General features: G+C 41.8%; 1 protein-coding gene across 2 annotated transcripts; it reads left to right on the top strand.

The window, feature by feature from the left end:
* Nucleotides 1–465: 465 nt before the first annotated feature.
* On the top strand, nucleotides 466–25380 carry Ercc5 (ERCC excision repair 5, endonuclease). 2 transcript variants are annotated; one of them, XM_047553768.1, is made up of 15 exons: nucleotides 466–694; nucleotides 4247–4422; nucleotides 5675–5790; nucleotides 6363–6449; nucleotides 7719–7779; nucleotides 8896–9039; nucleotides 11198–11405; nucleotides 11708–12796; nucleotides 15014–15246; nucleotides 15593–15712; nucleotides 15845–16058; nucleotides 17281–17425; nucleotides 20958–21158; nucleotides 21886–21960; nucleotides 23527–23664. In XM_047553768.1, exons 1-14 carry the CDS (start codon nucleotides 607–609, stop codon nucleotides 21938–21940), a joined length of 2937 nt encoding a protein of 978 aa, XP_047409724.1. In that variant the 5' UTR covers nucleotides 466–606; the 3' UTR covers nucleotides 21941–21960; nucleotides 23527–23664. The 2 variants fall into 2 exon arrangements, with proteins under 2 accessions (XP_047409724.1, XP_047409723.1); XM_047553767.1 differs by having other exon boundaries at nucleotides 470–694; nucleotides 21876–21960; nucleotides 23527–25380.

Raw genomic sequence — 25380 nt, 5'->3', positions numbered from 1 at the left:
TACTGAAAATAACATAAAAGTCGCTTTCCCGCAAAAAACGCTCTGGGCCAATATTTAAACATTTAACGATGGGACTGACAGGGAGGACGGGCCCAAGACCCCGACACCACGGCGGAAATGCTCACTCGCTTCCGGGATGCTACGGGCGCAGAGAATTTACGTCAGCGCCGGAGGCGGGACTTCCGCCCTACGCATTCTATGGGAGGGAAGCCAAGAGGGCACCGTTTCTTGTGGAGTTACAGACCTACCCGAGAAAAGCTAGCAGAATCGGAGTTACGACTTGTGTCGTTTGTCATGTCCGCGCTGCCCGCCCACCCCCGGTCTTTCATTAGGAGAGCAAATATCTGAGCTAAAGCTCTGACCGACGAGGCCCTGCTTCTCCAACGCCGGCCGTTCCCGTCCGTTCTCTTCCGGGAGGCGGTGTCACCCGCCCGGAAGTGCTCCGGCGGGGGTTTCCCCTTCCTCATGCGCTCAGTTCCCCGGGAAACGTGGCTTCCGTATTGTTTTCCGCTCCTGAGTGGCAGCTGGTTTCTTGGGTCCCGGGCGGTTGCGTGAACCGTTGTAGACGAGCTAGAGTGAAAGGCCGATCCGGGACGCGCCTGCGCTATGGGTGTCCAGGGGCTCTGGAAACTGCTGGAGTGCTCGGGGCGGCAGGTCAGCCCCGAGGCACTGGAGGGGAAGGTCCTCGCCGTGGGTATCCTTCGCCTCGGGGCCGCGGGTGCAGGGCTCGCGATGCAGCTCTCCTTGGAATCCTGGTGTGATGCTTTGACGGCCCGTCTGCCGAGTGCAGGTGACCGTAGCCACACGAGGGCTCGGCCTGAGCAATGAAGGAATTCCTGGAGAAGTTTTGCGAATCTTAAAGTGATTGTCCCGGGCGGGAGGTCGGCCGGGAGCAGTCCAGCCGGTGGTTTGCCTCCCCTTCGGGGTCTTGCTCAGTCGAGTTACTTAAGAAGGAGGCAGTGTGAACAGGTGTCTGACCTTTTCCTTTTGAATCGGTAACTCTTTAAATTATGATTTTTGGAATAAGAGATTGATGTTACAACATTGGAAAGTTTTCAGAAGGTGTGCGGTGAATGATTTTCCTCCCAGTCCCCGAGGTTGACTTGTTAAGGATAGTTGCTTGTGTGCATATTTGGCTGGTTTCGTGTCGTTGGAATTATGTTTTCATTGTGAACACGTGATGCTCTTTTTAAGGTTTGGACATTTGTATTCCCTAAGTACTATTGAGTTGACTGAGTGCCTATTCTCTCCCCGGTTCCCCGAAGTTGGTGGAACCTCATACCAGTTTCCTAATGGAGAACCGGAAAGAAGCCATTGTCTGAAGAGCAACACTGAGGATTTTAAAACGTATAATAGGATAATTGCCACTTTTCCCCTAGTAGGCAATATTCAGATATATCCGTATTTAATGTTCAGCTTCAGAACTTTTGTTGAGGGTACCCTGAGTTGGGGAAAAGGAGGTTTTTTTAAAGCACCCGCGCTGTTGCCCTCCAGTGGTTTCTTGATACAATTGCATTCTAAAGATTGCCTTAGAACTAGCAGCGGATGAAAAGATGGTTTTCATTGACAGGAACCTTAAAACGTCAGCCTAAGATTTAGGTCATTCTATATTTCCGTCCTTTTAAAGAATTAAGATTTTGTAAAACTATTGAAACACCAAGGTCACATTTCTAACTTGGTAGGACGTCAAAGTAAGGAAAGGTAAACCATGTAATTTAGGTTATATATTTGTAGATGGCTCAAAGAGGCCCATTTGGGATATGAAGTCATTTTTATGAGCCTTTTAGGCTTTTATCAAAGAACAAGTCCTTTAGCTAAAGAGAACTGTCAGTCTAGTTGCAATGATAAGATCATATATAGTACCTGATTACTTGTATAATTGATATTTCTTTTTCTTCAGGAGAATTCAGACATCTGAAATTTAGATTTTTTTTTTGTTAATAAAGAACTTATCCATGATTATACTAGGTTCATAGTTTGTTTTTAGATCTTTAAAAATAAAGTGGTTTTGAACCATCTCAATAGTTGAATGTCTGGTTTATTTATATGATTTCAGTGTCTGTTAAATAATATACAATCAGCAGTTTAAATTTTTTCTATTATGGACCTTAACATTTATAAAATGCACTTACGTGTATTATGAAGTTATTACTCTCCAAGCTGTACATACTAATGGGAATTAGTTAAAAATATAGTCATCTAACTCTAGAACTAAGGAAATTCTGTTGTTTTGTTTAAAAGTTATTGGTTCTTTGGGTTTTTAACTATGAAGTGATTTTTGACTTTGCTGCAGTTTTTAACTTTTCTACTCCTTGTAGAAATTTAATTTTGCCTTATATAACTTTCTGGAATTAGACAAGTCAAATTATGCAAATATTTGCAGCTTGTCTCATTTTATGTATTCTCTAAGAATTTCAAGCTGGAGCTCTCAACACTGGCTGAGAATTGACACTACCCATGATAAATTTAAAAGTAAGAAAAAAGACCCATCTAAGTCTCTGTGACTTAGTATTTTAGGCTTATGGGATTTAGTAATCTATATTTCAAAAGCTTTATATCCAGTTTTAACAGCAGGAATAAGAGCCACTGACCTGAATTGGATCCCTACTCATAGGGATTAGGTGAGCTGTGGAGTTCACAGGCTCTGCTTTTCTCTGCTAGATTGTAAACTCCATAAGGGCAATAACTGTCCAGCACTGCATGTGCAGTGCATTGGAAAATTTCTGCCACATAATAATGCATTTTTGAATTGGGATGTGTAACTAGAGGTCTTGAACTAGGCTAGGAGAGGGATCCATAGACTGAGACCTCAGTAGGAGGTAACTAGACTGAGAGAGGGGGCACCTGTTTCAGAGGAAGAGGAAGGAGCATGTGAGGAGACACTTGAGACAGGAAGGAGCTTATTGGTTTAAAATGTGATGGGAGAAATGAGCAGGGCCAGGTCATTCAGGCCTTTTGTAGGTCATGGGAGAACTTTGGGTGTTATCCTAGAGGCAGTGGGGAGCTACACGGGGCTTTTACTGTTATTGCTGAGGTCCAAACATTTTTTGAAGATACACTAGAAAGAATTGGTAGGATCTTTCAGTGGTTGGAGCAGGCGTGTACTTGACAGGACACCTGGAATTCTCTCAGGTGAACGGGAGTGGCAGTCACTGAGACGGAGGCCTGAGTGGCCTGGTGGACACATGAGTTCCATTTGAAGTATCTTCGAGGTGTCAGGTAGGGGTGACTACTAGGCTGTCTGATCTGGGGTTAGGAGAGCATTCTGCATCAGACGCACGGTGGGTAGGGTGTGGGGTGGGGCTGAGGAGGCCTGCAGAGTGCTGCAGACAGGAGGAAGAAGGCCTAGGAGAGCTGAAGAGAGCTCCTCCATGGTGCCTTAGAGGAGCTGGCAAAGAATGAGCAGAACGCAGCAGGGTGCTGGGTCTCCCGTGGACAAACACAAACTGCATTTCTAATGGAGCATGTGTTAGAAAATTGGAATGAAAACTCTAAGAAGAAAACATAAATTACCTTTAGTTTTAGCAGCAATAAGTACTCTTTAATATTTTGGTGTCTGACATAGTAGTTTTTTACATTTAGCATTACAGGTACTGTATATGGAATTATATTTCACATATTTCCATTACCTGGTACACTTCCTGTAGTAGTATTTGTGACTGTCTTCCTTGTCACTAAACATGCTCCTTCAACTTCCATTTTTAAGAGCTCCTTGGTATTTTGGCAGAACTGTTGCAAAGCTTTTGAATTGCTCTGGAATTTTCCTTGCCATGTACAAGCATTCTTGTAAGTGAATCTTGTTAAGTCATGACTTCTTGAGGATGAGTTCCTGGAAATGGAGTTCTTAGGTAAAACAGAATGTGTTAGGAATTGTCAAATCATCCTCCAGAAAATTCCGGCTAGTTTACAAATATTCTTTAGAGATCACTAGGTAGGTTATAGTTCTTTCTTCTTCTTCTTCTTTTTTTTCTGAAAGAAGCAGTTCTTTGCCTTAGACTATTTAAAAGGCATATCTGTCTTCGTATGGTATAAAAATTAAGTACGTGAATAGTAGTAATAGGCCGAAGTAAAAGTTAAGTGCTCTTGTTAGATCCCGTCAGGGCCCGTCATTTTAAAACCTCAGATGAGTGGTAATCTTGGTGTCCAGTGCTTGGTGTTATTGGGTATAGGAGACTGAATGTGGGAGAATGAGGACTTTCCTTTCACTTTCCTTTCCCAGCACACTTTCCTTTACCAGTCCTCCCAGATATCAGCATTTGGCTAAACCAAGCCCTTAAAGGCGTCCGGGATCGCCACGGGAACTCGATAGAAAATGCCCATCTTCTCACTTTGTTTCATCGACTTTGCAAACTCTTATTTTTTCGAATTCGCCCTATTTTTGTATTTGATGGTGATGCTCCATTGTTGAAGAAGCAGACTTTGGTAGGTATCTTCTGATTTTGTTTTCTTTTTAGAATTTTAGATACCAAGACTTATTGACACATAGCCAATTTAATTTTAACTGCCTTTTAAAATGTATCTTTAACAAACAAGCAGTTTTTCTTTTTAAAAAGAGGTATATGAGCGTATATCATGGTATGATGTTAAAATTTAACTAGAACTAGTAGAATTCGTAAACTTGAGAATTTTCTCTTTAGAGTATCTGTTTAGGTATTCCTCATTTGTTCCCTCTGTGCTACCATTGCTCAGAACCTTAAAGAAAACCTGGTTAAGAAATGCCTGTCTGAAGCTGAGATTGGTAACCTCAGTGGTACCATGCCTTCCTTTAAAGGTGGGTTGGGTCTCAGGAGGCAGCAGTATGGTTCCAGGTGGTGATGAAGTGGATTTTCTGTGCAGAACTTGGGTGTGATGTAAAAGATTGTGAATGATTTTCCTTATTGTTGTGAAAGTAGTTTTAAAAAGGTTCAAGCAATCCAAATAATAGTAGCCATTTATATGACATATATAGAAAATATCAGCTCATTAGTTTATAATCATATCAGACAGATTATTATCCAAGTGAGGATGTAGGGTAGAAGTGAGGATTCATAAATGCTTGAGGACATTTGCTGCCTCTCTACATGTCTAGACTTGAATGTTTTAGTTTGCCATACTCTGTATTAAGTCTTTTTTTGGAAAGATTACAGAGGAAAAGAGGATCTCTGGGTTGTTTCTGCCTTATTTCAACCATAAGTCCAGAGACTGTCCCATTTATCCCTAGTTGGACATTTCTTTTTAAGATGTTTCTATACATTTTAGGGTTTCTTCTGACAGAATCTTGGATGTTGAGGAACAGAGTTACAAGTAATGCATTTGTATAAAAAAGTAATATAAAAATCCTTTTTGGCATAACAGCATTTTAAAGAATTTATGTAGTCATTCATTTTGGGAAACATTTATTTGATTATATATCAAGCTTTAAACTTCTTGGGCCCTATTGAAAAACATTTAAAAGAGCCTGAAAGTAGCTAATAATTCCCCGCAGATACTAAATAATTAGTAGGTGGAAGCTCTGGGTGCCCTTCATGTAGCAGAAGCCTGAGTTGTGCTCATTGATACACCATGAGGAGGAAACTCTGGGACAGACAGCATCTCAAAACTCAAACAAGCCAGATTTTGTGGAAAATAAAATCACAGAAATGTTCTTAATAAATGAATACTCTGAATTCAGATCTTGCATCCTTTCTTTTCGTAGGCAAAAAGAAGGCAGAGGAAGGATTTGGCCTCCAGTGACTCCAGAAAAACTACAGAGAAGCTTTTGAAAACATTTTTGAAAAGACAGGCTATCAAAACTGCCTTCAGCCGGAAAAGGCAAGAGGAAATTACAGTAATTTCAGAGATTAAAAATGTTTCCTTTTTGTATTGATTCCTATGGTTCTCATTCCCTAGTTTTAATTCTCAACAGAAAATAGAGAGTGAAATGAGAGGGATAAGTAGGATGTCCTTGGTTCTGGTAGTTTAAATTGGTGAAAGTTCCTCTTCCATGAAAATCGGCCTTGCTAATGAGAAAAGGCTGGGAGGGCACAACGCTTACATTTTTATTCCTTCATTCATTCATTGATTAATTTTGCGGTGCTGGGATTGAATTCCAGGCCTTACACGTGCTAAGCAAGTGCTCTGTCAGGAAGCCGCACGCCCAGCCTGACTTGGTTCTTTATAAAGCTCCTTCTTCTGACTGGTGGGGGCGGTGGTTGTGGCCAAGGCCGCCCCTGTGAGTCCCCTTCTTTCCTCTGGGCTGTATTTAGCTCCCACAGTGCTGGAGAGCCCGCCAGGAGGGGGAAAGCCACCGCCTTTGAGCAGGTTTGGTAACCAGTGTGGGAAGTTGACCAACTCAAAATACTTTCTGTGTACTCTCTGTTTGCCAAGTTGTGTTTTCTTTTCAGGAATGAAGCACTACCCAGTCTCACACAAGTTCAAAGAGACGATGACATCTATGTTTTGCCACCTTTACAAGAGGAAGAAAAACATAGGTAAGTGTTTATTTAAGAATATTTTACTTCAGTCATTGTGGTATTGAGACAGTTAAAAATTTATGCTTTATCTACCCGATAAGGCATGTGGGGTTTTATTAATGACCTAAAATATCCCTTCTCTATACCCTTTGGAATATGTTCCAAAATCTAAATTTATCATTTGCTAACTTGTCTTTGTGTTTTGGTGATTCATGGTTCTTTTTCTTACCGAAGAGCCTTTGCTAGCACTGGATTTACAGTTTGGAAGACAAGAATTCTAGTTCTCTTACACTTTGCTTGCATGTGCTCTCACTACCTGCTGCATCTCTCACCATCATGCTGAGGTGCCATGTGCCACACCTTTGCTGCCCAGTCCAGGGAGCACTTGGCACTTGGGTGTGCTTGCTTCTCAGCCCCAAGGTCATACGTCCTGCCAGCTTACGTCCTGAGACTGTGCTTTCTCAGGTGCTCTCTGAACTCCTTTTGCTCTGGCTGCCTATTGACCCTGGCAGCTTCCGTGTTTGACACATAGGTGGAGCCCTAGGAGTCTGGATGGCTTGTCTTTTTCCCTAGCCCCCGTTGCTTTCTCAGGGGCTCCCAGGAGACAAGGTAGCACGGGCTTGGCCCAGGTGTCTGACTCCATTGCCTGCACAGTTGTCTTTTCTCAGACCGCTGGAGTAGTTTCTGAGCTCCTTTCTGTCCTCGTCCTTGGTGTCACCCTTTTTGTAGTGACCTCCAACCCCAAACCTGATCTCTGTTTCGTAATATGGAGCCTGTTTAAAACCCAAATCTGATATTGTCATTTCCTAAAAGCATTTCTGCCGTCTCATTTCTTGAGGATTAAACATCAGCCCTTAAGCCCACTTCTCCTGCTTCATCTTTTGGTCACCACACTGGCCACAGGCAGCCTTTCTTTTCCTTGTTTTCAGATAGTTCTGAAACTTAGTTCTTCTGTCTGGAAACTTCCCTCCACAAACCTCTCTGCACCCCACAGCTAGACACCACATTTTCTTATGGGTGATTTAGGAGACATGAAAAGTTTCCATGACTCCCCAGACAGGGCTGAGCTGACTCTCACGGGTTCACCTTCAGCAGCCTGCCCTTCCCCTGTGGTGCAGGCTATGAGGTTGTGTTGCGGTTGCTGACTTACCTGGAGACCGCTGGCAGCCCAGGTCTTGTGGGCTTATTTACTGTTGTTACCCTCTAAAACTAGCAACATCTTGCACTCAGAAAATCTTCTTAGGATTTAAAAATCATAGGTTTTGTAAATATGTGCTTGACTTTCAGTTCAGAAGAAGAAGATGAAAAAGAATGGCAAGAAAGAATGGATCAGAAACAAGCATTACAGGTATTTAAATAATTTTGAAATTTAGAATGTATTTTGTTATTCAAAATGGTTGACATGAAAATGAATACTATTGATTATTAGTATAAATTAATCAAAGTCCCTGATAAAAGTAAACACAGATTCCCTTTTTGTGTTTTTGTATGTGTAGATACCCATATTAGTGCATATATGTGTGTGTATAAATGCAAACTCACCCATATAGAATTTGCCATTATGCATATCTATTTGTCCAAAGTAAACCATTTTCTTTATAACCAACTAAATGACCGATCAATACATAGTACTATGTGCTTGTGTAGAATATAGAAAGCATACCACCTGGAGTAACTTGGAGTAACATTTTGGTATATTGTAGAGCATGTTCCCCACCCCATCTGGTTGAATACCTGTGTTTTATTTGGGTATGTGAATATGCACCAAATGTACGTGTGTACATGCACTTGTGTGTGTTCATGTCTGCATATTTCCTAGTCATCTCTTGCTGTGTACCTTGGTGTAGAAGTGGGCATTTTCACATTCTGTCTGGTCTGGGTGTTGATCCGCTCAGTTAGGCACTGCTGTCTTGGAGCCCACCATGTAGGTGCGGTTAGGCTGTACCTGGGACTGGAGTCGCTCCATAAGTTTCTCTACTCCTATATTTGGCAGTTGATGCTGGCTGTCAGCTAGACCTCATTGAGACTGGCCACCAGAATACCTGCATGTGGGCTCCACGTGGCCTGGGCTTTTCCCCAGCATGGCAGCTCTGTTCTAAGGACAAGCATTCCAGAAGAAAGTTCCAGGCAGGAACTTTGCTATCTTTTAACCAAGCTTTGGAAGTTGCTTCCTATTGGTTAGAAGCCAGTTCCTGAGACCAATGACTATTTAAGAGGAGAATTAGACAAGAATGTCAAAGAATCTGTGGATGTGTTTTAAAATTCTCACTGCATATATTTTAATGATAATGTTTTTATAATTCAAGTTGTACTGTATATACAAGTTTTTAAAATTAACATTTTCTCAAGTTTCCTAGTGAAGCAGATAATATTCTTTGATACTCAAATTCATTACAGTATAACTGTGAATTGAACTAAGTGTATGAAATGTAAATTTCATTGTGTTATATTTTACTCTTTACAGGAAGAGTTCTTCCATAATCCTCATGCAATAGATATTGAGTCTGAGGACTTCAGCAGCCTACCCCCGGAAATAAAGCATGAAATCTTGACTGATATGAAAGAATTTACCAAGCGAAGAAGAACATTGTTTGAAGCAATGCCAGAGGTGAAATAGACATTAGTATACAGTAGTATATTAATACTTAGAATTAAAAACATCAGCATAACTTTTCATTAGAAGAGAAATTTGATGAGCAGTACTGATATTATATCTTAGTTTCTGGCATGTAGAGTTTAAAAAGACAGGAAGATAGAGCAACAAGGTGTTCATGACATTGAGCCTGGACAGTGACACATGGGGTAATTTTTTCTCCTTTGTCACTTAAGCTTCTTCAAATATTCTACAATTAACATATATTAAGGAAAAAGAAATTAATTTTAGAAATTCATTCTAATGCTGGTTTGGAGCCTGTTGATAACATCTATGTTGTAAATTTCCCACCTTATTAAAGTAAATGTTTCAGTCCAGGATAACCATATGCACAAATATGACTCAGTCCTTGGTTTTAGCATAAAACAGAAGCATTTTTGCTGTTTAAGAACATGTATATTTCATGATGAAGGAAAGATTAGTAAATTCATGCAGTTACCTTCTCTTCATAAATTGCAACCATGATCTTGTTTTATACTGTTAATGGGAGCTGTATTCTCTAAGCATACACCTGAATAGCTCTCTGGCATAAAATGCAAAATTGGTGACATTAAACATTATCCCTCTTGGGGTGGGGGAGAATTCATCAAGTGAAGAACAACCTTATTTGAAGCAATGCAGAAGTGAAATGGTTAGTTAAAATTCCATAGTTCTCCTTTAGCCCACTAAAGCAAATCTCATGGCATTATCCCTACTAAGGGACATAGTAATTTTTAAAAAGATTTCTGCAGATTTTGAGTACTTCTTAAATTGATAAGAGAAGTATGAAAAGGGCAGAATATTTTTCTTTTCCTCTTACTTTCTTCTGTTTTTCCATGTGGAATTGTAAAGATAGGAAAGTACTAAGGTGAACCAAAATGGGATCCTTGGGTCTTTGGATGTACGGAAGTAAATTTATTTTTGTTTCAGAGGAAAATATTCAGGCCCCCTTCTGTGTATCAGGCATTTTATTTCACGCAGGCTCTCTGGATAGTTCTTGAGGAAATAGAATTTGGGTCATGCAGGCAATAGTGGAGAAGGCAATTCGTCATTACCTCCTTCTGATCTCCTTTTGCAAGGTGGCACCTTGGGGTCAGTACTGAATGGTGGTGTGGAATAGCAGCTTGTTGCATCTGTCATTTTGATGGAACTGGGATGCTGAGTCTTCCAGGTTTTAAATCACCTGTACATTGTATAAAGGTGGTGTCGATACTAGTAGTGAGGGTGAGCAGTAGTACTCATCATAATGGTAATAGCTTAATTTTGGTAAATCTGTGTTTTGGATCCCAGATCTACCACTTATTAGCCTTTTGACTTTGGGCAAGTTACTTAATCTCATTTGCAGAAGGGAAATAATGATATATCTCATAGGGTGGGTGTGAGAATAAATTGAGATGGTTTATATCAAAGTGTATAGAAGAGTGCCCTGTACAGAAAAGCTTTATAAATTTTACTATCACTGTTAGTATCTGTGATTACTTTGACTTATTGGTTGGGCACTTGCATATTTACTTGCATATCTAGATTATCTATGTGTTAAGCCTTGATCAAGATTGTCATGTGTACACTCAATAAATATTTTTTGAATAAATGATTAAATTGTGAACAGTATCCATAATTTCCATAATTTCTTTTGCTTAATTCTTTTGTTTTAGACTTTCATTTTGCATTGGTAGATTGTATGCATCTAGGAATTTATACATTTCTTCTATTATACAACTTGTTGGTACCTAATTGTTCATTGTAGTCTCTTATGATCCTTTTTATTGATTTCTGTGACATCAGTTGTAATGTTTTTTTTTTTTTTTTTTTTTTTTTTTTTTTGGGTGCTGGGGATCAAGGCCTTGTGCTTATAAGGCAAGCACTCTACTGACTGAGCTATCTCCCCAGCCCCTAATTCTTTTGTTTTAAAGATTTATTTTTTTAAAAAGGCAGGTATAGTCTTTCCTAATGTTCAACTTTTATTTTTATAATATGTTACAGTACTATAAAATAAACAAATGTATTTGTATAATGTGAAACTACCACCAGTGAAAACAGGCAATTATTCTTTGTCCTTTTTTGAGGGGGAAGGGTGGAATATTATCTGTATTAAATGTAAAACAGCAATTTCATTTGTAAATTTTGCCACTAGGAATCCAATGACTTTTCACAGTACCAACTCAAAGGCTTGCTTAAAAAAAACTATCTAAACCAGCACATAGAAAATGTCCAAAAGGAAATGAATCAGCAGCACTCAGGACAAATCCAGAAGCAGTATGAAGAGGAAGGGGGTTTTCTGAAGGAGGTGGAATCGAGGAGAGTGGTCTCTGAGGACACTTCACACTACATCTTGATAAAAGGTATCTTAACAGTCAAAAACCAAAAATACATAGTGGCTCTGAGTTCAGTAAACTACCAGCCCGGGATAATGGTAATGAAGTCCAACTTATGTAGCTATTAATGGATGAACCCAGTGCCAACCCAATTTAAAATGAACTGAGTTGCTATGTAACTAACTAACCTGTTAGCTAACAATTAGTTGCTGTTTTAGTAAAATTTTTAACTTCATTTTTGGGAACCAGTATTCCCTTGGTCATCTTACTAGAAGTTTATGGTCACACTGTGAAACTGTGTGGTGAGAAGTGTTTTACTTTCTCTTAAGGTGTTCAAGCTAAGAAAGTTGAAGAAGTGGATTCGGAGTGTCTTCCTTCTTCCAGCAAAATGCACAACATGTCTTTTGACATGAAGTCATCACCTGTTGAAAACCCAAAGCCAGAGAAAGAACCCGATGCCACCCCTCCTTCCCCAAGAACATTGCTCGCTCTGCAAGCCGCCATGCTAGGCAGTAGCTCGGAGGAGGAGCTGGAGAGTGGGGCTCTGAGGCAGCATGACCAGAGGAGTGCAGCAGCAGACCAAGGCTCCGTATCCCCACGGACCCTCTTGGCTATTCAGAGAGCGCTTGATGATGACGACGACGTGAGAGTGAGTGCGGGGGACAGCATGCAGACAGGAGGGCCAGGAGTGAGGACGCTGCTTAGAGACAGCCCCAGCAGAGAGCACGGTGAAGGGCCTAGAGCGAGAGAAGTGGGAGGAGGGCTGTTCTCCACGGGCCCTCCTCCAGCCAGCGTGAACTTCGAGGAGGAGCATGGGGCCAGCGCTGGCCGTGGAGAGGAGCTGGCAGACTCAGCTCATTTGTTGAGCACTGTAGTTAATCAAGGCAGTGAGTCTGGTGTTCCAGAAGAACACATGTCACTCACTCACACGGAGAACAGAGTCTCTCAGATGAACACTGAGTCCACGGACAAGGCTAAGAGGGGTCCTCTTCCACACAGTGACATGCCCAGGCTCCCCTCGGGACAGGAACTGACACAGGCACCTCCCACAAGTGCAGCTTTTGAACCCAAGAGCGAAACACATCCTGAGGAGCTCGAGCTGTGGGCAGGTGCTAGCCCATCCCAGAGTGGATATGGTTCCTCTGCTTTGTCGAGCGACGAAGAAAGAGAAGGTGGAGCAAATCCTGCCGAGGTCACTGGCATTGGCACTTTGCAAGAAAGGAGGGACACAGTAAGTGTCCCTTCAGAGGCAATAGGTAACCTAGAAAATATTGTACCCTCAAGTGCTGCAGAGCATGGGAATTTCCCCAAAACCAACCAGGAATGCGAGACAACTAAACCCGCGGGCCAGGAGCTAGTTTCAGTTCTGAATTCCTTGGAACCAGTGGAAATGGAGTCTGAAGAAAGTGAATCTGATGGTAGGTGCTGTGCTACTTCAGAGCGGCAGAGGGGGTGTGGGAACCGAGAGGCCCCTTAGTGCAGCCCCTATCCTGCTTTTTACAGATGAGGAACCAGAAAGAGGTGAAACGATGTTCACAGGGACACACAGCTAGGGCTGCTGTTCTCATCTCTCCTGCTTTGCTAAACTTTGTTGTTGTTGGCTTTACAGGGAGGGAGCACTGTAGTGGGAGAAGGCAAAGCTGAGACTTTCCCTTAATTCTTGGTCTCCTTTGCCCAGTACCTCAGTGACAAGCATTTTAAATTTGTTTTATCATTTCTTACTTTGTCTGCCTCTGTTGTTAGGCTTTCTCTCCACGGATATTATATATGTATCTATTTCTTTATGCAGTTATGCTGCTTGTACTCATCATGTGTAGCTGCCACATTGGTACAAACTTATTTGTAACTCCAGAATCAGTACTTACTGTCTTTTGCCAAAATTTGCAGGGTGTGGGAGTTTCAGTCGCCACACTCTTCCCCACTGAGATCTGCCTTGATTCAGTGCTGCTGCAGAGGTGGCCAGAGGGTGGGAACAGTGGGGTGACAGTGTAGTAGAAACAGAAGTAGTAGCCCAGAGGTTTGCATCCCAGCTCCAGCACCTGTGAGTAGGGTAACCTCTAGCAAGCTACCTGACACTTCTGAACCTCGTTCCTTGTTGTAAAATGGAGAAAATACAATCTGCCAAGATGGGTTGTTTAGGATTGAAGATAATGTATGTGCAGTATGTTCATATATATAGACCTGTTTCCCTCTAGGAGCTATGATTCTTTATTTGCCAGTTTACTGTTCACATAACCTTATAGACCGTAACCCTGAATAATGAAGATCTCTGTACAAATGCACTCTCACTTTGTGTCCTGGTGTCCGTTGGGCCTCTACATTCTAAAGTCATGATTTCCCAGTTGTGATTAGGAAGTACTGTGCCCCTGAACACACTTTTAGCTACTTGTTTTAGCATCCATTGATAATTTTATCTGTGTAAATTGTAGCTATGTTACAAATGGTGGCTTTCTAACTGAGCCACTCCTGATATATTTATTAGTGGGCACTCAAATATAAGGAAGATCTCTCTGTTCTCCCCATTTACTATTATTTTTTTCTGCATGGACTCCTGTATTCCGGCTTTATTCAATGAGTTACAATCGGATACTCTGACAGTGTATTTTGTTGCTTGGGTCGTCCCAGCTTTGGCCAGTGGGGCCCCTCTTCAAGCTGGCTCCTGTGGTTTTTGACAATTCTCCAGTACATTTTGAGTATTTCCTGACTTTCTGGCATAGATGTTCCAGGCCTGTCTTGCACTATCTGTGCCCTGACCCTGGTCTTTTCCCCAAGAACCCCTTCGTCTTTCAGGGAGCTGGAAGGGTGCTGAGTGCTCACTGTTCCCTCAGCAACGGAGCCAGGAGCTACATTTATGTATATATACACAGATGCACATGGTGTGCACAGATCTGTATTTATTTCTGTGTCTTTGTGTTAAACTCCTTGTGTTCACAGTGATACCTGTATTTCCCAACATTCAGGGTTTATTCTAACCTCCCCTGTGTTTATAATTTTCTTAAAAGTGAGAAACCTCCCATTATCTTCACTATATTTACCTATCTGCTGCTTCTTGCTTTATCTCTAATCATCTCCCCATCCCACTGGCTCCTCCTCGGCCCGTTCCTTTTGTTTTGATTGTCTCCTCACAGGTTGGACAGACCTTGCCATCCCCCTCCCCTGAAGCAAGGACGGAACCAATATGTATTTATTAAGAAAAGATCACAAGAGAAGAGGGAAGGAACGTGGAAGAGGAAGGGCTGTTTCTCTTATTACCCAGGATTCTTTCAGCTTTATTTACTCTTTTCATAGTGAAATGGCATATAACCATATTTAACAATCTATACTTTAATAATTTTCCTTTTCAAAATTTTTATACAGTGTAAGGTAACTTAGGACATAGTTATATAAAGCTAATATACAAATCTTAGAGAGTTTGGTTTCTACCTTTGAACACAGTTCAATTGAAAAGGTGTTTTGAAGTTACAGGCATTTATGATTGAATTTGTTTAGTAGTAACATTAATTGCATGTTTTCTACTAAATTCAGCCTTTCTCTTTGGGCACAACATTTTTCAGGTTCTTCAGAAAGGTATTGAAGGTTTCAGGATAATTTTAATGTTTCAGTTGTAAGTGAAGTGACCTTGTTATTTTGTATAGGAAGCTTCATAGAAGTGCAGAGTGTGATGAGTGATGAGGAACTTGAAGCTTCCAAACCTCCCTCTGAACAAAGTGAAGAGGAATCAAGAGGAACTGAGGAGGGAGAAGCCCCTGGTGGCACCCAGCGTCTTCTTCAGGAAAACCCAGAAGGCAAGGACTCTGACACTGACCCACACAAAGAAGCTGAACAGGAAGCAGAGGACTCCCCCAATGAATGGCAAGATATTAATTTGGTAATAATGTAGCATGTTTTTAACTTATTGCTAAAAAGCCAAGTTGAGTGACTTTTGAGTTTTAAGGACTTGTTGGACGAAAATTCATTAGCTCTTTATAATGCATCTTCCTGTTGATGGCTTCTTTTCTATCTAGATGACTGTCTGGGATAGACTTTGCTTTTCTTGTGACTTAGTAAGGGAACTTGAGGTATTACAGAGACTTGCTCAGAAATCTACGTGGAATGCTTCATAAGGAGAAGTTGTTATTGATATTTTCAGTCAGACTAAATACAGGCTTTTGGTAACAAATGAACTTAATTGCATTATTACTATAATTATCTACAAATGAAAAATTATTCCATAGGAGGAGCTGGAAGCCCTGGAGAGCAACCTCTTAGCGCAACAGAATTCTCTGAAAGCTCAGAAGCAGCAGCAGGAGCGGATCGCTGCCACTGTAACGGGACAGATGTTCCTGGAGAGCCAGGTGTGCTCCTTGGCTGGGGACTCTGCATCCCTTCCTTAGCTCCCAAGGGAAGGCTGGGATGGCATGTTGAAGCCCTGCCCCGCTTGCCGCGGCCCGTGTGCATTTCCCTGGGGTGGCTCTGTCTAATTGCAGGAGCTTCTGCGCCTGTTTGGCATTCCCTACATCGAAGCTCCCATGGAGGCAGAGGCGCAGTGTGCTATTCTAGACCTCACTGACCAGACTTCTGGAACCATCACCGATGATAGTGACATCTGGCTGTTTGGAGCACGGCACGTCTATAAGAACTTTTTCAATAAAAACAAATTTGTAGAATATTACCAGTATGTGGACTTTCACAACCAATTAGGTATGATTGCTTTCTGGAATTTACCTTTGCATTTTGCCTTATGAATTGTTTCTTTCTAGGGAACTAATTTGATGCCTTATTGGAAATGGTTAGGTGCATACAAGTTTTCATGTAAGTGATCTTTTGCTTATGTGGTGAAATAGGATTTTGAAAACTGGACTTCATTCCAAGTCCTGGTATGTTTAAGTCTTTTCTGAGCTTAATCATCTGACCTGGTTAGTTGACTAATCATCAGCTCTTCAGAGTGAACCAGGATGGGAGAGAGGAAGTGGGTGGAGTGACTTATGCTCACAGCCTGCTGGTGTCCTGGTGTTGGTCACTCATTCTTTCTGCAAACACCCACTGAGTGAGCCCTGAATGCCAGTTATTCTTGACGAAAGGGAAACAGGATGAAGCAGTCTCCTAGGAGAAACATAATAAGCAAACGTGTATGTCATAATTTGACAGTTGGCGGTAGTTGGTGGTGCCGCTGTGTAGGAAAGAGAGCAGCAAAGGGAGAGGAGGGCCGCAGTCACTGAGCGCGCGCACTGTTGCGTAGTCGTTGTCGGGAGAAGCCGTGTTGATAGGTAACCTTAGGGCCTTATGGAGATAGGCAGGTGCTCTGGACTGATTCACTTGGCAAGAAGCACTGGAAGGGACTCCCACGTGCAGAGGCCCCAAGGTGGAAGCCCGCTCCAAGGAGGCCAGCATGAGTGGGAGGAGTTACCCTGGGAGAGTAGGAGACCCCATCAAGGCCCTGTGGTGCCCCGGAGGAGGAAGCGGGGCCACTGGTGTGGGAGGGGAGAGGAGTCAGGACTGCCATCCCGAGCAGCCTGTGCTGTGGACCTGCCACCAGTAAGATGAGGGAGGCTGAGGAAGAGGAGTGGAGCTGGGAGAGGAAGAGTTCAGGCTGCAGTGTGTCAAATTTGGGATGCCCAGGATCCAAAATTTGGATCCCCAGGTGGAGATACTGATCTTGTAGCTGAATATATGTGACTGGTTGAGAGAGAGCCAGGCTAGATTAGTTAAATTTGAAGGTCAGCATACAGAGGAAATTTGAAGCTGTGAGAGTAGAGGAAACTTTAAAAATCTGAACAGAATTCCATTTTAAGAAAAATCTATTTTAGATAATAAAAGGATATTTTTGACTGTTGAGTGTATGTATGTGTGTGTGTTTAATATTTATGTAATTAGATGTTTATAGATGTAATAAATATTTAAATTAAAATTGTTACTCTTGGAGGATTGGACCGGAACAAATTAATAAATTTGGCCTATTTGCTTGGAAGTGATTACACTGAAGGAATACCAACTGTAGGCTGTGTAACAGCCATGGAAATTCTCAATGAATTCCCTGGACATGGCCTGGAACCTCTCCTAAAGTTCTCGTAAGTTCCTTTTAGTTTTTTAATTCAGATTTTTGCATAAATACCCACCCATTCTAGCAAATGGAACTTTTTCTTAAGTCATGAGCTGTCACAGATCATTGTGGACCAAGAGAATAGCAGGAGGTGTTGCTTGAGCCCCTGGAGTCCTCATGAGGTCAGAGTCAGTTTCCTTGTTGAGTGGCACCAGGCTTTCTTGGTCCCAAGGGAGGAATGTACTAGCCCTTCCGTCCATTCAGGTATTTATTGAGTAGTGATTGTGTGTCAGATACTGTGCAGGCCTCGGGGATATGAAGGATGAGGGGCTCCCATGCCCTTGGGGTGCAGAGGATCAAACGTGACTGCTGTGGTCAGTGTTCTGAGGGGCCTGCAGCTTGCTATCCTTCTCACCTTGGAATTCTGTGCTGTGTGCAGTGGTGGAAACTCGTTCTGTCTAGACCCCAAAGTTGTGCTGATCAGCTCCTAGTTCTGGTGACTCTGAGATGGTGGGAGTCGTCAGCACATCTGGGAAGGAGTTCTTTCCTTGGGCTGGGGGTGTAGTTCAGTAGTAGAGCATTTGTCTAGCATGCGTGGGGCCCCAACACTGCAAAGAAGGGGGAAAAAAGACAAAGAAAGAAAAGACAGTTCTATCTTAAGGTTTTCCCTCAATGGCATCTTCTTTAAAAAAAATTCTGAAGTACAATGCACACACCATAGAATTCATCCCCTTAATTGTACGGTTCTATGTGTTTGGCATAATCACAGGACATGATAGCATCCTCTGACATTGACGGTAATGATTTAGTATTCTATCCAGTTATATCTCCTTTGTCCTGTGGTTGGAAAATGTGGGGATGTTCTGGTCTGGAGAACCAGTGATCAGAGTCACTGGAATGAAATAAGAAATTGTAGTAATGAGTGCTGACCTACATTCAGACTTGACACATGTACCAGAGTATCTTATTTAATGCTTTCTTTTTCTCTCTTCCCATATTTTTCTTATTGTTGATGAAATTTATATATCAGGGATGTTACTAGGTAACTCATATATCAAGATAGGTAAATAACTTGAAAAATGACAAGTAACTTTATTATACAGATGAAATAAGCACATAACAGTTAGTGAAGTATGGATTAAAAAGACCTACTTTAAACATCTTGGTTTATGTAATTTTTAATTTTTCTATGCACATTATACTCAGTGTACATTGTAATTACTTTTTTTTTTTTTTTAACAAGATTGGGACAGTGTTATATACTTCTTAGAGTCAGCTTTAGCAGTTTCTGTCTTTGGTATTCTAGAAGCTTGAAGAGAAGATGGGAGCAGCCTGGGCCCTGCATGACTCGGGGGTTCAGGATGCATGCAGAGTTAATGTGGAGGAGTGGTGGGAGGCCAGTGGAATGGATGCGTGACCTTGATTCTCTGTTCTCCTAAACTCCTTGCCAGACTCTGACTAGTCAATCATTCTTTAAAGTGGAGCTATTTTGGACCATCTGGCTTTGTGTAGTCCTCTGCATCTGGTTTGATTTATGCAGTGTGTACTTTTATAGAGCTTTAATTTTTGAACTGTCCACCAACATTTGAATGTGGGGTGATTTCACAAAAAGTTTAGATTCAGGGGCAAAGGTTCCCTCATAGTCCAAAGCAGCAGAGCAGAGCAGCCGCAGTTCCCCTCCTGCACACAGATCCTTCAGTTTCATCACAGTTGTCCCTTCTCCCTGTTCTCTTCCCACAGCGACACTGATTGACAGATGCCACTGTTGGTCCTGGATGTTAAGTGTCTGGCCCTCTTGCTTAAGGAGTAGTGGTCTTTTAGGCTCCATGAGCCCACAGTGTGCTGAGCACATTCTCCTAGCTGGCAATCATGATGAAAATCAAAAGTAAAGCAGCGGTGGCAGGCCGGAGGGCGTTTCCCCAGTGCAACCTTGGAAACAGGGTTATAAAAGCGATAAAGATAGATCATTATTATTATTATCATTATTATTATTGTTGTTATTTGTGTGTGTGTGTGTGTGTGTGTTGATACCACAACAGAGACTGCAGTTAGTCTTCTCAACAATAGATGGCACTCGTGTGTCGTGAGGTGGAACAGGCTGGCACCACTCCATGACTGCTTCTTAACATCAGTGAGGACGTGAAGCAGTGGCACTGGGATATAGGTGGTTTCTTTTTTTTTGGTGAGTCGGGGTCAGATGTATTCCATTGAATCCATGGATTGGTGAGGATTATTTTTATGTTTTTAACTTTTATGCTGTTTATTTTTCCTAATGCTATACTTTTTATTTTTCCTTATAATCTCAGTGGCTTCAAGTGGTAGAAGTCATTGGTTTTGCTCATGAGTCTAAAGTTTAGTCAGCTCCATGGGTGTGTTTTCTTTCTGCTCCATGTTGTTTGAACAGCTCATCTGGGCTCAAGGATCTGTTTAAGTAGCTGACACACATGTTGGCCAGGTGGTCTAGCTGTCAGCTGGGAGCCTAGACAGAACTGTGGGCTGGGTCCTTGGACCCGCTCCATATGGATCTTCTCACGAGCTTGGGCTTTCTCACAGCCTGGTGGCTGCTCACAAGAGCAGGTGTTCCAAGAGGCAGGAAGGGGAAAGTGGAAAGAATTGTCTCCTAGCCCAGCAGTGCTACTTCCTGTCTGGCCCCACTTCTTTCTTTTCATAGGAGCATATTAAGTGTACAAATACTGGGTTTTATTGTGGCATTTTCATACATGCATATAATATAATTAAATCAATTAATTCCCCTGAACCTCCCCCTGATCCCACTTCTTTATGGAAAGAATGTCAAAAAATCTGTGACTTTCTTTAACCACAATAGATGAGTTAAAGAAATAATAGATGAGTATTAGAATGGAAAAAATTGTAAAATGGATAAAATATAAAGAAAAAATAGCCATTTCTTTCTTAGAACATTGCTTAACACATAAGAAATAATATTTTGTATTATTATTTATTATACCTATTGGCCTTTTTCCATTATATGTTTGTTCCTCTCTGGGGGAAAAATGATATGATGCCTTATGTTAATTTGTTATGCAGCTGTAAAATTTGTCGTGTTCTTGGCATTTTCACCTTTTATTGAATACTCTTGGATCCACCATTGCATTTTGTTAGAGGTGAATATTACTATTACTGCTGAGCAGGAGGCCTGAAGAAATTGTGACTTTCGTGATAATGTAATTATGTGTGAAAGCTCTGGGTGAGGCTTTTCACTTCCAGCTACAAAATCTTGAGCAAGTGTCTTCTTTCTGAATTCGGTTTCCTCGCTGGGTGAGGCCGATGATAGGACTCTGCTTATGTGGTTGATTACTGGGTAGGTAAAATATTGAACGGTACCAAGCACAGAGCAGTCATTCAGTCAGTGTTCCTAGCACTCTTCCTTATGGTTAATGATACTAAAAGCAATACAATTAGTGTTCTATACATCATTCACTTTGCATTGGGGTTAGGACTTGAATTTTCAATATCTGAACTCCACATTTAGCTCTTTACCAGCAGTGCTTGCACTACACTGTCTCATTGCTTTATAAATGTTTCCTTTGCCTTTTTAGAGAGTGGTGGCATGAAGCACAAAAAAATAAGAAGATAAGACCCAATCCCTATGACACCAAAGTGAAGAAAAAACTACGGAAGCTGCAACTCTCACCTGGTTTCCCTAACCCGGCGGTTGCGGATGCTTACCTCAGGCCTGTGGTGGATGACTCCAAGGGCTCGTTTCTGTGGGGGAAACCCGATCTGGACAAGATTAGAGAGTATCCTTGAATCTCTGAGAGCATAAGGGATATTGAGCTGTAGTCGGGTGTGTCCAAAACTTTTGAATCGGAGCTTGGATCATTTTTCCCTGATACACATTCTCCTGAGACCCTCCTTCTAGTTGCTTTTTCCCTCTCAGTATTAAAGAGGACCTTCTTTCAGATAGCCATGATAGCATTCACAGACACAAACACATACTTAGTATTATTTATTATGGAGAAAAGGAAAGATGATGGTTTTTTTGTGTTGCTGAGGTTTGAACCCAGGGCCTCAAGAGGGCTGGGAAAGCACTGTACCACATTGCCACATCCCATGCCCCAGATAATTTTGTCTTTTATTGCTGGTTTTCTGTTCTGTATACTTGAATAAGAATTTCAGTTGATGTTTAAAATTGTCAGGTAGAATTAATCTAGCTACAGCTTATTTTTTCCTCTTGTAGGAAAGATATCTGAAACTTGTTTTATTCTAGGTCAGGCTTTTCATAGTCACAAGTCTGAAGACCTAAGATGAGGGTGGAGTTTCTTCTGCCTTACAGAATCGGAAAGAATACACTGCAGATGATCATGTTGGAATAATTTATTATCTTTTTATCTTTACTTCTTTAATGTTTTAAATATGAAATTCTTGTGGAAGGGAATAAAGGGTCAGTTCTTTGGGTCTTTTACTTATCACTTCTGAAGTACCTTTGACGCATTTATAATCTTAACTGCCTGCATATTTTGCCAGCGGTATTTTGGCTGGAACAGGACGAAGACGGACGAATCTCTGTTTCCAGTATTAAAGCAACTGAGTGTCCAGCAGGTAAATGGGTGGCTCTTTCCCTGACTTCACACTGAAGGGTGAACTTAGTAGGGCTTTGATTGGCACTGTTGAAGATTAGCCAGTTAATTCTTTGGGTATGCAACATACATTTTGAAATGATATTTTAGATAAAGAACTGAGGAAATAGAAAAAGACTTACTGGACTTAGACTTCACTTCACAGTATCTCTCTTAGGGCTGGACTGTATGTCCTTTCTTATTCATTCCAACTTTGAAAGAAATAATAATCAATTTTACAGTAAGCATTTCTGATTAAATATATTACCCTTTTGGAGTTATTGTCATTTTTTAAAAGCTTAGGAAGTATCCAGTCCAGAACAGTTCTGGTTAGTAGGGCTTCTCAATTACAATCAATTCTTAATTTACGGTTTGTACATAGATCTTTGTAGTATAAGCTAAGTAATGTAGTACCTCAGTAGGAGAGGATCTGGAGGAGGAGAGGCCTTGTAGGACCCTCTCCCATGAGTAAGTGACTGAGTCTTGCTCTGTCCACATGTTCCTGCTCATGTAAAGCAAGTCTTTGCCCACCAGAAAAGCATTCCACAAAGCACATGCGTCCACTGTTTAGCAGAAATGAGATAATATCGTTTAAGATAATCAAGTGAAGTTCCATTAAGTTTGGTTAATTTCACTTAAAACAAAAACAAAAACAAAAACGCTGTAAAGAGCATTTCCAGGGGGTCCCTCCTATTTGTCTGATGACCTCTCCCTACTGCATGCATCGTCCAGCGGGGAAAGAGACTGGTTTCCACTTGAGATCCATTTTGTTGTAATACTTTCTCCCTTCACACTATTGAACTTAACATAAGTTTATTTTCATAATTAGAAAGTGAACACACTGGATTAAAACTGCCTGTTGACCTTTCCTAAATTAGAGGTTTATGCTGCAGTTCATCTTTTCCTACATTTATTTGTTGCCATCCATACATGCATCTTGATACAGCCTTCCTCCCACCCTGCTTATTCACATGAGATTTTCTTCTGTGCACTGCATAGTTTTCATAATTTCAGATGACCAGTATGCATTTCACTAACGAGGTTTGAATTAGTTCAATTTGCTTGTCAGTTTTAAGGTTTTGGTAAATAATGCTGTGATGAACATTAAGCCTAAAACTTGTGTCACATTTAACTTTTTAAAGAGTATCTTCCCAAGGCATGAATATTTCTTGAAGTTCTTAATATATCCTGTGAACTTGCCTCCTGGAGGTATTATGTGATTAGAATATTTTAGAAGAAGGAGATGTAGAACTTAGAAACAAGCCCAGTGAAATTTTATTGCTCTCTACCATGATGCTCTTTGAGTACCTCAGAAATTTGTTGTTCAAGATGTGGATGGAGGACTTAGTCGACAGAGTTAGTGTAGGTATTGCTTTCAGTGTGATTTAGAAATCACTGAAATTCATGTGATTAATCGGAAGAGAACTGGCTTTTGGGGATGTGAATCAGCATTCTCTGAGTAGTAATCCAACGTGAGCAGTCAAGTCAGAGCTTGTTCATGTGGTTTAGAAACTTTACTTGTCTGATTTATTGTCTTATTTTATTTTAGACACAGCTCCGAATCGATTCATTCTTTAGACTGGCTCAGCAGGAGAAGCAAGATGCTAAACGCATTAAGAGCCAGAGACTAAACAGAGCTGTGACGTGTATGCTGAGGAAGGAAAGGGAAGAAGCAGCCAGCGAGGTGGAAGCCGCTTCTGTTGCTATGGAGAGAGAGAGTGAGATGCTTGAGGAGGCAGAGGGCAAAGCCCAGAAGAGAAGCCTCGCTGAGAAATCAGAGGCGGCCTCGAGCCTGAAGAGGGGGAGGCTGTCGGGGCCCAGAGGTGGGGACGAATGCGGTGGGTTTTTGGGGGAGGCCTGCCTCTCGGAGTCTGGTGCCTCTTCAGGTGAGGATGCCGAAGGTTCACCTCTGAGGAACACGCAAAGGAGAAGAGCTGCTGAGGAGCGGAGAATCGGCGCCCGCGCAGGAGGGCAGGAGGCGGGCGTGAGCACGAGCAGCTCCAGCGAGGACGACGGGGGCAGGAGCTCGAAGGCCACCCTGGTGACAGCCAGGCCCGTGTTTGGGAAGAGGAAAGGGAGGCTGAGACGTGCCAGGGGACGGGCCAGGAACACCTGATTCAGAAACTGCCTCTCGGTGGCTGTGTGGGACACAGCGCTCAATGAATTTGTGAGGACGTAATAAAATGTTGGCACAGTCTTTTTATTTAGTGTGCGATTTTGAAAAGATTGGGTGCCAGACCTGACGGTGTGTCAGGATGCCACGTGTGTCCTCTGCCACATGGGCTGCTTCCTTCTACTCAGAGGCTATCTCCTCCTGATTGCATTATCTTACGCTGTCTGGTGCTTTCCCACCACACTAGAAAAAGAAAAGAACAAAGGATCTGCACTGACCAGCACCCACTCTCAGGGGTGTCCCTCTGACTCACACGTAGGTGAGACAAGCGACACCCACACTTTTCATTCCACACTAGTGGCAGCTCCAGCAATGAAGAAAATCCGTGTCCCCCACTGCTTGCCATTTTCCCTCAAGCTCTTCTTAAAAGGATAGCAGGGGGGAAACCTCACTGCTGGAGCGTATTTGAAGAACATGTTTGCTGTGAATTTTAGCAATTAATTAGGAAACCTAACTGGGGTGCTTCATGCTCCCTGTGAGCATTAACTATGGGAACCTCTAAGCTGTAATGTTTGCTTTGACGCCACTTCATTTGTCAGAAGCTGACTTCTCTGTAAATGGATTTGGTGGCTCGGCTTCATCACGCTGGTGTAGGTGGGTCCACTTTAGGTATTGACTACTGTTGACAGCTGCGTGTCCAGTGGTCAGCCTAGGTTACTTTAGGATTGCCCCTGCAGGACCTCCAGCAAGAGCTACACCTGATTGCTTACAAGGATAGTACTGCCCGCTACTTTGAGTCTAGGGTACCTTCAGAGGTGCCTTCCTAAGCTCGTAATCCTTTTGGCATCTTTCGTATTTCCATCTTTCCCTGTTTCCACCATTTGAAGTTGGAAATCTTCACCAAAGAAGATAAGATACAAATAGATGCCTTTCAACAAATTTGGAACGACTCCTCACAATTTTAGGCTGAACTTCTCAAATAATTGGACTACATATAACTGTTTCTTCTCAATTTCAAATATGGCTTCTGCTTCTCTCAGTCTTCTCCAGCAGCTTCCTTCTTAAGTTGAAAATGACTTCCACACAAATAAGCTCAAATCATTTCTTGATGCTTCTTTGCACTACAAGTATTTGAAGTAGAACATTTTAGCTGGAATGGGAAACTTTTTTTCATACCATTGGCATATTTCAAAGGAACTGATGATTGGGAGTTTTCTGCATATACATGTGGGTGGAGAACAGTGCTAAAAATTTTTAATTTTGTTGACTTTAATAAATAATTCAAATTTG

The sequence above is a fragment of the Sciurus carolinensis genome, chromosome 5 (assembly GCF_902686445.1).
Source record: "Sciurus carolinensis chromosome 5, mSciCar1.2, whole genome shotgun sequence".
NCBI classification, from domain to species: domain Eukaryota; kingdom Metazoa; phylum Chordata; class Mammalia; order Rodentia; family Sciuridae; genus Sciurus; species Sciurus carolinensis.
This window is presented reverse-complemented; position numbering and strand designations above follow the sequence as displayed.